The 14265-nt window shown below is 40.4% G+C and overlaps 1 protein-coding gene across 2 annotated transcripts in view; it reads left to right on the top strand.

Annotated features, from left to right (window-relative positions):
• Window positions 1–14265, top strand: part of PLRG1 (pleiotropic regulator 1) — a 30949-nt gene that overhangs the window by 2369 nt on the left and 14315 nt on the right. For both annotated transcript variants that reach the window (XM_050946504.1, XM_050946503.1), the window contains exons 2-7: window positions 590–696; window positions 1821–1963; window positions 5600–5653; window positions 6750–6843; window positions 10352–10442; window positions 10693–10794. In XM_050946504.1, the coding sequence (XP_050802461.1) occupies window positions 590–696; window positions 1821–1963; window positions 5600–5653; window positions 6750–6843; window positions 10352–10442; window positions 10693–10794 (591 nt within the window). The remainder of the gene's footprint in view (window positions 1–589; window positions 697–1820; window positions 1964–5599; window positions 5654–6749; window positions 6844–10351; window positions 10443–10692; window positions 10795–14265) is intronic.

Below are 14265 nucleotides of genomic sequence, written 5' to 3'. Positions count from 1 at the left end.
TTAAAAACAAAACAATTTGATTAATTAAATGAAGACAAGTGCTACTCATTTTGAGCCCAGAATAGCACTACTGTACAGTTTTCTGATCAGACACTTACCCAAAGGTGACATAATGTATATGGCAAGTTATAAATCTTTTTTTCTTTTCTTGTTTATTTAGGCAGTAAAATCAAATTTATAGGGAGTCCTGCTCTCTGACTCACTTGCTTTATTGGCGACTTATAAAGTTGGAGCTGGCAAGCATGAGTGAAAAGCTTTTTGTTTGTGTCTTCATTAAATTCACATATATGCCTATAGTTGGAAACAGAATGTTGATCAAAGTTTTGGCCTGCTATTTTTGATCATCACAGTATCCCATGAAAGGGAGATGTAGTTAAGTATTGATTTAAGTTTGGAGATGAGGGAGATGAAACTCTCTCATATATCAAATTATAGTTTTGAGCACTCAAGCGCAACTGTGTACTTTAGCAAACTAAAGTCCATTTCTTACATACAGAAGGCAGGAATCGCTACTTTAATTTCCATTGCCATTTTCAGGTTTTTCATTCAATTATTGCCATGTGTATAATTAAATGTATCTTCTCTGCAGGAAGTGCAGAAACACTCTGTGCACACGTTAGTGTTCAGATCCTTGAAGAGAACCCATGATATGTTTGTGGCTGATAATGCAAAGCCTATACCATTAGATGATGTAAGGTAAGAACAGCTATCATAATAATAGTATGTCTAAAAATGTTAATGTGCTGCAGGCACTCCTTTGCGACTGTTTCTAGCACTGGCTGAAACTCAGGATTTCCAGTTCGCTTCAAGTTTTGTTTCATTTTAAAAAATTTGAATGTGGTCCAATTCAAATTTCATTATAAACTGAAAATTCCTCGAAAAAATTAGTTTTGGAAACACTTACACATGGTGTTTCTAAAACAAAATATGATTCTGGGGACAGGCAGCTGCTGTCTGAAATTGACATGGTAGTGCTGAAACTGACAAAAATATTATTTTCAGTCAGCAGCTGCTGGGGCTCCCAGGGTTTGCAGCTCTTGGGCTGCACACCATGAAGAGTGCCGTGGGACCAGTGACCTCAGGGCTTCCAGACTCTTAGCCAGCTAGCCTGAGAGTCTGGAAGCCCTGGGATTCCTGGTCTCAGGGCAGTCTTCATGGTGGGGCTCCCCAGATCCACAGTGTGTGGAAGCCCATACCAGGACCTCCAGGCTCTGTAGCAGGGAGCCTGGAAATTCTGGCTCAAGCTGAAGCTCCCAGGGCTTACAGGTTTCCTGCTGTGGAACCAGGAGCCAATGTTCTGAGAGCCATCCTGGCTAGGTCTGGAGCTTGTAGGGCTGTGCAGCTCTCAGCTCTGTGACAAGGACTTTGACAGCCTTGCCACGGTGGGGCTGCTGTGGAGTTGTTGACCCTGGAAGCCTGGGATTGCCGGTCTGGGGCAACCTGCATGCCACAACTGCCATGGAGCTTCAGACCGTGGAAGCTCAGGGTCCCCAGCAGCTGCCAGGTGAGCTGGTAGGGAACCAGGCAGGTTTCTGTAAGAATCCTGCCTGTGATTCTGCAAAAGGTAGTCCAGTCTGATTCACTTTTGTAAGACATTTCAGGTTTGACAAAAGAGTTTCATTGGAAAATTTCTGACTAGCTTTAATTGTCATACAAATGTGATAGTGTATGTTCAGACTCTTGGGCAAAACTATCTGGTAATAGTGAAAGGAAAATATTAGCATAGCTAATATTTAAAAATATTTTAAAAATAAACATTTTTAAATGAATAATATATTAGAAGATCAAGATTTAATATATATTGTTGTTTTCATAAACAGCCACAAATTAAAGATGTCAATCAAGCTTCGCACAGATTATGGTTCTGTGCTGCACATGCCTATTCTGAAGGAAAACTTTAGAGAAAAGGATTCTCCAAATACAGGGGATCTCTATGCACATAAACAGTATCCTGCAAATCAAGGTTTGTGTACCATTATTTGTTAACTGAAATTAAATTTCAAGATCGCTATGATATAGCCTAAGGGAAATATTTGTAAGGAAAACATCTGTTTTTAATTGTCTTATATTCTGCTGGCATATGCCCATACAATGTAAACTGTTCGGAACAGGGAAGGTGTTTATCAGAATATAATGTGTGGTATAATGTTATACAAATAATAAGGTTCAGAAGCATAATGGTTATTTCATGTAGGTGGCAAAGAGAACAAGACTTTGTGTTCTTCTAGTTTGCCACCAATGGTGGTGGTAAAGAATGTATGAAGTGTTGACTAAGAGTGATATAGAACTTTTTCAACTGCCCTCAGACATGTAGGTATCAAAAATAAAGTGAAAATACCTATATTTAAGTATGAATTATTCATAGAAGGAGGAATCCCTTTCTATTAAAACTCTTCTAGTGACACATGACATGTACCTTGAGATTTTTTTTAACTTCTGGTTGATTCCTTCTACTGTGATATGTTCATAGAATATCAAGGTTGGAAGGGACCTCAGGAGGTCCTCTAGTCCAACCCCCTGCTCAAAGCAGAACCAATCCCTAACTAAAATCATCCCAGCCAGGGCTTTGTCAAGCCTGACCTTAAAAACCTCTAAGGAAGGAGATTCTACCACCTCTCCAGGTAAACCCATTCCAGGGCTTCACCACCCTCCTGGTGAAAAAGGTTTTTCCTAATAGCCAATCTCAACCTCCCCCACTGCAGCTTGACCCATTACTCCTTGTTCTGTCATCTGCTACCTCTGAGAACAGTCTAGATCCATCCTCTTTGGAATCCCCTTTCAGCTAGTTGAAAGCAGCTATCAAATCTCCCCTCATTCTTCTTTTCTGCTGACTAAACAATCCCAGTTCCCTCAGCCTCTCCTCATGAGTCATGTGCTCCAGCCCCCTAATCAATTTTGTTGTCCTCTTCTGGACTCTTTCCAATTTTTCCACATCCTTCTTGTAGTGTGGGGCCCAAAACTGAACACACTACTCCAGATGAGGCCTCACCAATGTCGAATAGAGGGGAACGATCACATCCCTCGATCTGCTGACAATACCCCTACTTATACAGCCCAAAATGCCATTAGCCTTTTTAGCAACGAGGGCACACCGTCTACTCATATCCAGCTTCTCGTCCACTGTAACTTCTAGGTCCTTTTCTGCAGAACTGCTTCCTAGCCATTTGGTCCCTAGTCTATAGCAGTGCGTGTGTTTCTTCTATCCCAAGTACAGGACTCTGCACTTGTCTTTGTTGAACCTCATCAGATTTCTTTTGGCCCAATCCTCTCATTTGTTTGGGTCCCTCTGTATCCTATCCCTACCCTCCAATGTATCTACCACTCCTCCCAGTTTACTGTCATCTGCAAACTTTCTGAGGGTGCAGTCTACGCCATTCTCCAGATCATTAATGAAGATATTGAACAAAACTGGCCCCAGCACTGACCCTTGGGGCACTCTGCTTGATACCAGCTGCCAACTAAACATGGAGCCATTAATCACTACCCATTGAGCTTGATGATCTCACCAGCTTTCTATCCACCTTATAGTCCATTCATCCAGCCCACACTTTAACTTGCTGGCAAGAATACTGTGAGAGACAGTATCAAAATCTTTGCTAAAGTCAAGGAATAACACATCCACTGCTTTTCCCTCATCCACAGAGCCAGTTGTCTCATCATAGAAGGCAGTTAGGTTAGTCAGGCATGACTTTCCCTTGGTGAATCCATGCTGACTGTTCCTGATCACTTTCCTCTCCTCTAAGTGCATCAGAATTGATTCCTTGAGGACCTGCTCCATGATTTTTCCAGGGACTGAGGTGAGGCTGACTGGCCTGTAGTTCCCCAGATCTTCCTCTTTCCCCTTTTTAAAGATTGGCACTACATTAGCCTTTTTCCAGTCATCTGGGACCTCCCCCTGGTCACCACAAGTTTTCAAAGATAATGGCCAATGGCTCTGCAATCACATCCGCCAACTGCTTTAGCACCCTCGGCTGCAGCACATCTGGCCCCGTGGACTTGTGCTCGTCTAGCTTTTCTAAATAGCCCTGAACTACTTCTTTCTCAACAGAGGGCTGGTAACCTCCTCCCTATGCTGTGCTGTCCAGTGCAGTAGTCTGGGAGTTGATCTTGTTCATGAAGACAGTGGCAAAAAAAAGCATTGAGTATATTAGCTTTTTCCACATCCTCTGTCACTAGGTTGCCGTCTTCATTTAGTAAGGGGCCCACACTTTCCTTGACCACCTTCTTGGTGCTAACATACAAGAAGAGTTTTTTCAGGTTACTCTTAACATCTCTTGCTAGCTGCAACTCCAAGTGTGATTTGGCCTTCCTGATTTCACTCCTGCATGCCCAAGCAATATTTTTATACTCCTCCCTGGTCATTTGTCCAATCTTGAACTTCTTGTAAGTTTTTTTTTTGCTGTTAAGATCAGCAAGGATTTCACTGTTAAGCCAAGTTGGTCGCCTGCCATATTTACTATGATTTCTACACATTGGAATGGTTTGCTCCTGCAACCTCAATAAGGATTCTTTAAAATACAGCCAGCTCTTCTGGACTCCTTTTCCCCCTCATATATATACCTGCCCCTGGATATTTCCACCACATGCATCTGAAGAAGTGGGTATTCACCCACGAAAGCTCATGCTCCAAAACGTCTGTTAGTCTATAAGGTGCCACAGGATTCTTTGCTGCTTTTACAGATCCAGACTAACACGGCTACCCCTCTGAGACTTTCCCCCTCATGTTATTCTCCCAGGGGATCCTGCCCATCAGTTCCCTGAGGGATTCAAAGTCTGCTTTTCTGAAGTCTAGGGTCCATATTCTGCCGTTCTCCTTTCTTCCTTGTGTCAGGATCCTGAACTTGACCATCTCATGGTCACTGCCTCCCAGGTTCCCATCCACTTGTGCTTTCCCTACTAATTCTTCCCCGTTTGTGAGTATCAGGTCAAGAAGAGCTCTGCTCCTAATTGACTCCTCCAGCACTTGTACCTGGAAGTGCAAGTGCTCTTTTCTCAAGAGTGTCTCACATCTTCATACTGTAATTGAGATGTTTACCTTCTGAGAGAGTTACAGGTAGTGAGAGAGGCTGGCATGGTGAGGACTGTTTTAAGAGGAGAAGCTGAAAGGACTTGTATTTGCCTGGCTTTTTTTCCTTCTCCAATTTCATGTAAATTTCATTGTCTTAGCTTAATAACTTGATAAGCGCGTCTCTAAATTCTCATACATTCCATGTGGAACATTCATTTGTTGGGTAACAAAATCCTTTTTCTTGCTGGCTGAGCTTCTCTAATGCATCCTTATCTGTATAAAAATATACTCTTTTTAATTTCTTACGAGGAACTAGAGTGTTTCTAAAGCAAAGTCATTGTTGGTAGTAAGCAGTAGCATCAGCATTTCAAAGAATGGTGCTTTTCTGATCTGTACCAGATATTTTACTAACACAGTGGAGAGTAAAAGAAACAAAGGGAAATAGAGAGCACTCAGATACTGCAGTGTTATAACTTAGATGAGACTGCCATTTTTGCTGGTTGCTGATATGCTATGATTTTTGTAATTGATTGCTTTATTTTCGTGTTTACAACAGAAAGCAATAATTAAGAAAAATATTCTGTTATTTAGGACAAGAACTTGAATATTTGATAACAGGTACACATCCGTATCCACCTGGTCCTGGTGAGTAAAACTTTATATAAAAGTATCTATTTTCACACACACATCATATAAAAACTATTTTAAAAAATCAGGAAATTCAGAGTTTATGCTGATGATCTAGACAGTCATTGGATAGGTTTAGCTTCGACTGTGAATTATATTGATAAACAAATTTTAATAAGGATGTTCTCATTTGGGTGTTAATGGAAACTCTTCTGACTGGCTATATTAGAAGAAAGTTGTGGAAAAATAGGCAGTAGCTCTAAAATATATTCTACTTTGGGTATCTACAGGAGGCCTCAACTACACTGACTTGAATAGTGGGAGTTTTGTTTGAAACAGGTCTGTGGTATCATACTCCATATATTTTTACAGTTTAAATGGAATGTTTCAGAAAGTGAGCCATTTTTACTATTAATAGAATTGGAAAAGTGTAGTTTCATTATCAAAGTATATGGTGTAGGAGAAATTGAAATTGTTATTTTGGTACAGAAAAAAATGAATTTAATCTGAATGCTAGTGTCTAATACTTAAAACGTTGGTTAAGAGAGGTGGAACAAATTCTCTAGCCTTGTGCAAAAGCAAAGTAAAAGCATTTTGAACAGGTATGCCGTAAGGGAAGGGAACAGAATCTCACTCCCAATCCCTAATATTGCAATTTATGGAGGCTGATGCTTTCATAGCTCCTACATACCGCTACAGTATCAGCAAGTGGGTTTAGAAAGTCATGGGTTTTCTGGTTGTCTCTTCTGCAACTTGTCCAGAAACAGTCTCCACCCATGCTGGGTTCTCTGTTTCACAGTGTCTAGAGGAAGGCGTGTGCACACTGTCTCTGTGTAGGTATTTCTTGTCTCTTGTAATAGAACCATTTCCACTGCCAGTCAAACCCCATAGGTGCCGCTGTACAGTGTTGTCACCATGCAAAGGATTTGGACCAAAATGAACAGTAACCTTATTTTATTTAGCTTCGTGATATTCTTATCTGTCAGCCATGTCAGTGAATGACAGATTTCTTTGTTACCAAAATATTCAGTTATATATAACAGTTCAGATGCAAACTTGCTAATGGATATCTGACCAGATTAATTTGTGCTTTTTGTATACTTTCTTTTACAAGGTGTGGCTCTGACAGCAGACACTAAGATCCAGAGAATGCCCAGTGAATCAGCTGCTCAATCCTTAGCTGTGGCACTTCCTCCTTCTCAGTCTAGGTACTGCTAAATTATTTTCTGAGACTTTTTTTTTTTTTTGATAACCTATAACCAAGGTAAAAAACATAACTTGGATTTAATGATGAAAGAATCTTCAGACAAAAACACTCACATGATCTACTTTTCTTTTTAAATAAATAAATAAATAAAAATACTAACATTAGCTTGGAAATTACAAATTAAGATTGCATTTTGCAATTAAACACCAAATCACTAGAAAATATGCTCATGCAAAAATTAATGTCACCCAAGCAATCTTAATTTTGCTCCAGTAGTGTCGCACATAGCAATCAGATTATAGCTTTCTTAGCCTTCCACCAAACAGCTTTCTTAAGATGCAGAACTTTAATTTTTTGTGGTGGTTAGATTAATTTGTTTGGATGGAAGAGTAAAGTTATCACAGAATCCCGAATGAGCAGTGTGAGGAAGAATGTGGATTACTGTAACTGCATTTCTATATATTTAGTTTTTTCCTAAGCAGAACCTTTACTTGAAATGGCCAAGCTTTTTAATGCTTGTGGGTTTTTGAGAAAAGTACAGTGTTCTCAAGATGATGATGATTGATTGATATTAATATTATAGTGGTTGGGAAAACACTAAATTAGGAGGCAGTCTTTTGGTCTTAACTCTGACCTAATTTTTTTTGCTTGCAGTAATTGATCACATATCTGTCAAAATGCCCTCTTTTTCTGCAACCTATGAGTTTTAATCCAGCACTATAAGCAGTGTTGTTCTTTTAATATACATGATTCTATGTCTGATTTGTAATTTCTCTTTCTTTTGGCTTCAGTTCCCATGCAGATTCACAATCATTTATATATTATCTGTTCTGTACATCTCTAATCATAGTATTTGTTGAGTGTGAATAATAATCTTATTTACAGTTTTATTGTTTGTCTTCACACATTATTGAACTTCCACACAATAGCTAATAACAATGTAGAATACCCTACCTCAAGCGAAATAGTTCTGTTTTTCATTGCTGGTATCTATTAACTTTTCATTGGACTTAATTGTTCATAAGAACAACTTCTTTCTTGATATGCTGTACAGAAATCCTTGCTAACTTTCGATCTACCTTCCAGCAGTCAAAGCATGTGATAGTCAGACCTGGGCTTCACAGTTAGTATATCTTTAAAGGGATACTTTCCACTTAAAATCACACCTTTGTGGAGTTTTTTTTTAACCTATTGTTGGTAAAAGTTAAGTGCTGAAGGCTGGAATGTTGTTGCTATGATAACACTATCCGGGGGTGGGGCTGCTTGACTGTTACAAGTGCTTAGTGCAGTGGTCCCCAAACTGGGATGTGCCCCCAGGGAGTTGCAGTGGAACATTCCTGGGGAGAGCACACTGGGGCCGGCTCCAGCCCTACCAGGAGACGGGGTGGGAGCACCACGCTTCCAGTCTCACTCCACCCCCTGCTCTGCCTGCAGTCTGCCCTCCTTCCCTCTTCACTCCCAGATCAGCTCCACCTCTGTCCCTGGTTCCCCTATCACCAGTTCTGCCTCCAGCTCTGCCTTCCTCCCAAGTTCAGCTGCTGAGGAAGCCTTGGCTGTCCAGTAATGGAGGGGAGCGTGGACAGATTCTGTTAATGGTAAAGGAGGGGCATGACTGGAAAAGTTTGCGCACCACTGGCTTAATGCTTCTATTTGTGGAGTTCTGGTGGTGTTAGCACCAGCAGAGAATGCAGCCTGCTAATTCAGCAGACCTTGATGTTACTCATAAGATAGACCACAAGCTCAGTTCAGTAGTGAAGGTGCTCAGCGAGTTTGTCTATGAAGCATGGTCCTAGACCCCATCGGAGCTACAGGTACACTAATGCATGTATGCCTGTGAAAATGGACCGGCTCAGATAGTAGCTGGAGTCTCTGCTGTCCCCTAAGCTGGACAGAGGTGCCCTTCCTATGACTTCTCCTTTTGTTCATTGATACAAACAAGTTATATATTACACTCCCAACATGGTTAGTTACCACCCTTATCCTTGTATCTGCTAGTTCGAATTAAACATCCTTTTCCATTATCCTGTCCTCCCATCCTTATCTTACGAGCGATCAGTGTGTTCCTGTACCATCTCTTAAGAATGTGTTTATGTAGCTACTTGAGAACTCGGGGTGTTCTTGTACCATCCTCTTCAGTCAGGAATGTGCTTACTTGGTTAGCCAATATCTAATGTGTTATTTTGCCAAGCTTACTCGAGTTCACAGCATTTGGTTCACACTGCCTAGAGCTCTAGCAAGGCCTACAAAAGTAATATCTGAGATTAATACAACAGAAAGGGTGGGTGGAAGGGTGTGTGACTTAACAGGGAAATTCCAATCTGTTTACTTTGTTTGACAGCACTATGTATATCAATATGTATATCACTGGTTTCGGCTGTTAGTTTGTAGCTTTTTCCCCACACAGTACCAGAGGAAAGAACATGTTTTTTTTAAAAAAAGGTTGTTTGGGGTTCTATGCTGGCCTTAGGAGTCTTCCTGACAATTTTTTTGCTTTTCCATCACATTTTCCTTTAAAAAACCTTTTTTTTAATGTTATAGATTCCAAGTGATCATTTACCTTAATTTCATTACTGACACTAAATAAGAAAATTGGCTGGCTGGTGGCTGCACTATGAACTATAGCACCAGATAGCTAGAGCTGGGGAAATTATTTTGGATCTCTTGTTCTCTGACATGGAATGAAATCTCTGAAACTGGAACTTAGGAGATAATGGCTAATGTTTATTACAGTACTGCCTCCTGATGTCAGATCTGTCAGCGTTGGTATGGGGCGGGAAACAGTGCTGGTCTTGTGCAAAAGAATGTTTGGGGCCTCTGTATACGACTTCTATTCCTGCCTGTGTGCTCGCAAAACCCCTTATGCTATGGTTGTTCCTCATCTCATCGCTAGTTGTAAGAATCCACACTGTAATTCTCTCAGCTGGCTTCAAACCAGATGTTAGATGTGTGGCGAGCCCAAGCTGAGCAGAGATCTGCAAAGAAAAGAAGATTCTTCAATAAAAATATTTTGAATGCTTTACAGATTTTAATTTAACTTTTGAGTAAGGCATATTAGAATAGAATAGAATCATAGAACTGGAAGGGACCTCGAGAGAGGTCATCTAGTCCAGTCTCCTGCACTCAGGGCAGGACTAAGTATTATCTAGACCACTCTTTCAGGTGTTTGTCCAACCTGCTCTTAAAAATCCCCAATGATGGAGATTCCACAACCTCCCTAGGCAATTTATTCCAGTGCTTAACCACCCTGACTGTTAGGAAGTTTTTCCTAATATCCAAACTAAACCGCCCTTGCTGCAATTTCAGCCCATTGCTTCTTACCCTATCCTCGGAGGTTAAGAACAACATTTTTCTCCCTCCTCCTTGTAACAACTTTTTGTGTACTTGAAAACTGTTATCATGTCCTCTCTGTCTTCTCTTCTCCACACTAAACAAACCCAATTTTTTCAATCTTCCTGTACTATTTTAAAGTGCTTCTTATTCATTGTTCAGAACTTTTTTTCTCTATCCAGGTTAGAGGCAAATCGTACTGCTGCTGGTGTGGGTGATATTTACAGACATGCTGGGATTCCGGAGCGTGCACAGCCTCCTGGTTTGTCCATGGTGAGATTCTTATAATACATAACACTTCTAATAGTGATGATGTAATCTTTTACCTAGCTGGGTTCAGATTTTGCTGTTAGCTCCATGCATCATCCTATGCAGTCATCTTGATGGAAAGAGGCTGACCAAAATGTGAGGCCCTGAGAGGAGAGAGCATCCTCAAGGCTTTGAAAGGGGTACAAGAAACTCCAGAGTTGAGTTTAGAGTGTTTGTCATAGAATGTAATCGTAACCTTCTGTTCAATTTATAGGCTCTGATGGAAGCAGGCGGGAACAAAAATTCTGCATTGATTGCAAAGAAAGCTCCAACAATGCCCAAGCCTCAGTGGCATCCACCATGGAAACTGTACAGAGTAAGTTGGAAACATGCAACAAAATAAAAAGGAGTATTAAATTTTCTATAGATATACCCAAGTCCATATTTTAAAATTTTACTTATCTTACTCCAAAAAGGAATTAGACAGTCAATGTAAAAATCAAGCCTCTGTCTGAAATGTGGGTGTATCTCCTCTCTATTCTAGGTATCACCTGAAAAAGAAATTAGAATAAACTGTTTGAGGGTTTTTTCCATTTTGTTTACTATGTACATTTGGCAGCATATTGTTTATAATTACTGATTTCCCCCTCTTGTTTTTGGGGGTCTTAAACAGTGAATGAAAAGAAAAGAGAGAGAGAAACCTAGAATGACTCCTGGACAGATAAAATACCTGTATGACCAGATTCCCAGGGGAGCCAGCCAAGGTCTCTCAATTAAGGTGAACTGCAGAGAATGGGGCAGACAACCCCGTAACTGTTGGCTATTTTAATACTTAGATTTACCAAGTCAGTACTAAACAGGATCTGTTACACCTCATGGTCACTCAGAAGTCCAAACCACAGTTCCCTTAAAGTAACCGAGCTTCAGGCCTCCACCTAGTTACCCAAGTCAAATATGATTAAGATTAATGAAAATCTTATTCATCATATAAAATAAAAGGTTCTACCAATCCCAAAAGATTGGACACATTACCTTCCAGATTAATGAATATTCCAGATCTTACCCAAATACATGCTTATAGCCAATTCTTATTAACTAAACTAAAATTTATTAGGAAAGAGTGAGTATAAGTTAAAAGATCAGTATACACACAGACATGAGTCCAGTTCTTGAGGTTCAGATACATAGCAGAGATGGGTTTCAGAGTGGTATCTGTGTTAGTCTGTATCAGCAAAAACAACAAGGAGTCCTTGTGGCACCTTAGAGACTAACTAATTTATTTGGGCATAAGCTTTCATGGGCTAGAACCCACGAAAGCTTATGCCCAGATAAATTTGTTAGTCTCTAAGGTGCCACAAGGACTCCTCGCTATAGCAGAGGTGATGAGCTTTGTAGTTGCAAAGAGTAGTTTTAAAATTTAGTGCATAGGTTATAGTCCAATGTCCAATATCGTATTCAGGGTGTTTCCAGCTGAACTGGGACCTCAATCTTGCAATTCAAACTTCCCCTGATGAAGTTTAAGCAGATCTGAGATAAAAGGGATTGGGACCCAAGGATCTTTTATACAATTTGAAGCCCTCTTTGACATGGCAGAGTCTCTCAGGGAACAATATGTAATTAGGGCGACTTTGAAGTAGGTTCATCAGCCGTACTTAGTTATACAAATTAACATAAGGCAATTGCCTGTTCGTCCGCCATTCACAGGTGATTTGCTGTACATTTGAAAGAGAGATGAATGCAGTGATATCCTGTGTTTACAATTCATTTAAATGCTAGGATGTTCTTTTGATATCTTAATTACCAGAATACAGCATAGACAGGGACTGTTGATTACATTGACCGTTACCCATATATATGTAAATACACAAAAACAGAAACATTATTTCCACGTGTACCTCAAGTGTTGAATTTGAGTAATTTATCCTGCAGGATGTTTAACCCTTTCTGGTCATATGTCACAACCTGAAACTACTTTAACTTATTTTTTAAAATGGACTAGATTGCACATAGGCAATCCTGCAATTGCTGCTCTAACAGTGTTAACAGATCATAATGAAATAAAAGCATTAATATAATTTTAAATACAAACGCTACTGGAGAATTTTTCAATAAATCTGACCAGTTTTACCTAACATGAATACTGTCTGAACACTATTGCATTATCACTTCATTTAGAACTGCTTAACTTGTATGTGCTCGAGCTCAATCTAAATGTTGCATTAATATTAATTATTGTCTTAATTTTATTCTCTCAGATGATACCTTGGTGATAATTGAGAAATACTAATTGGTATCTGAATACCTTGTGAAATGAGTATATGGGAAAATAAGCATGAAGGGAATAATTCTAAAGGTATATGGTAGAAAAAACAAACTGAAAACAATGAAACCCTCCCTTTAGATATACACATTACTTGAAGGAAAAGTTTACATAATATTAGGTTTCAGAGTAGCAGCCATGTTAGTCTGTGTCTGCAAAAAGAACAGGAGTCCTTGTGGCATCTTAGAGACTAACAAATTTATTTGAGCATAAGCTTTCATGGGCTTCAGCCCACTTCATCGTATGCATGTAGTGGAAAATACAGTAGGTAGATTATATATACACAAAGATCATGAAACAATGGGTGTTACCATACACACTGTAAGGAGAGTGATCAGTTAAGGTGAACTATTACCAGCAGGAGAGAAAAAGAACTGTTTGTAGTGGTAAGGAAAATGGCCCATTTCCAGCAACTGTTAAGGAGACGTAAGGATTGTGGGGGAGGGCAGAGAATAAGCATGGGGAAATAGTTTTATTTTGTGTATTGGCCCATCTACTCCCATTTTTTATTCTAGCCCAGTTTGATGGTGTCCAATTTGCAAATTAATTCCAATTCAGCAGTCTCTCCTTGGAGTGGGAGTGGATGGGCCATTACACAAAGTAAAAATATTTCCCCATGCTTATTCTCTTCCCTCCAGCACCACCACCATCTCCACCAGCTTTCCACTGGTGGTCTCCAGCTGCTTTAAGGCCACTTTGAACCATGGGGTCTTAGTGGACCAGAGGCCAGTGGTCAAGTCCTATCTATTATATAATATATGCTCTATAGCTATATAAGAGTAATATCTGCAAGAAGCAATTACGTAATTCAATGAGAAATGTTTTCTTTAGAAGACATGGCCTAAAGCTGTGGTTATTGAAATGCAAATAAAGAGAGCCTTTCAATTATTTTTTCCTTCATGTTCATATAGCCTGTAGTTTTACTGATTTTTTTTTAAACTGATTTTTAATGCTACTGTAACGTCCTTGATTACCCTGGAAACTGAAGTTCCTGCTATTTATAGAACAGGTAGCACCTGGGCAAGGGTAGTGTCATTTCGTCTCACCCGACAACTGAGAGAGACAACCTTAGGGAGGGCGTATCACAGTCTACTTGCTGTGCTCTCCTGCTAGCTATCCTAGGGATTAGCTCTGCCAATGGGTGCGCTCTCTTCCGGTGGTACTGCTTCTGCTATCGTCTCCACTTGCAGACCAATGTCACCCCAGGAACCACAGCATCTTCATGATTTGGCCCTCCGGTCATGGGTGGTATTGGTGGTTGGGATGGGTATCGCTGTCCATAGTCCACCACTTCCCCAGTGGCAAATGGGGTGGACCCAGGCCTTCTCACTACTCCAGGTCCCAACCCAGGGACCTTGTAGATTAAGCAGCAGCCTCCTGTTGCACTATCTTCTCGCTGTCCTGCTACAATTCCCTGGGTCACTTCCCCATGGCCTTGATACTTTCTTCAAACTTGCCTTGGGGCCTTCAGCTGTCCAGTCGCAGCAGTCAGCCGGGAGCTCTTTCTTGCTCCCCAGTCCCTGCCAC

This window comes from Gopherus flavomarginatus, chromosome 3, assembly GCF_025201925.1.
Source record: "Gopherus flavomarginatus isolate rGopFla2 chromosome 3, rGopFla2.mat.asm, whole genome shotgun sequence".
In the NCBI taxonomy this organism is placed as follows: domain Eukaryota; kingdom Metazoa; phylum Chordata; order Testudines; family Testudinidae; genus Gopherus; species Gopherus flavomarginatus.
This window is presented reverse-complemented; position numbering and strand designations above follow the sequence as displayed.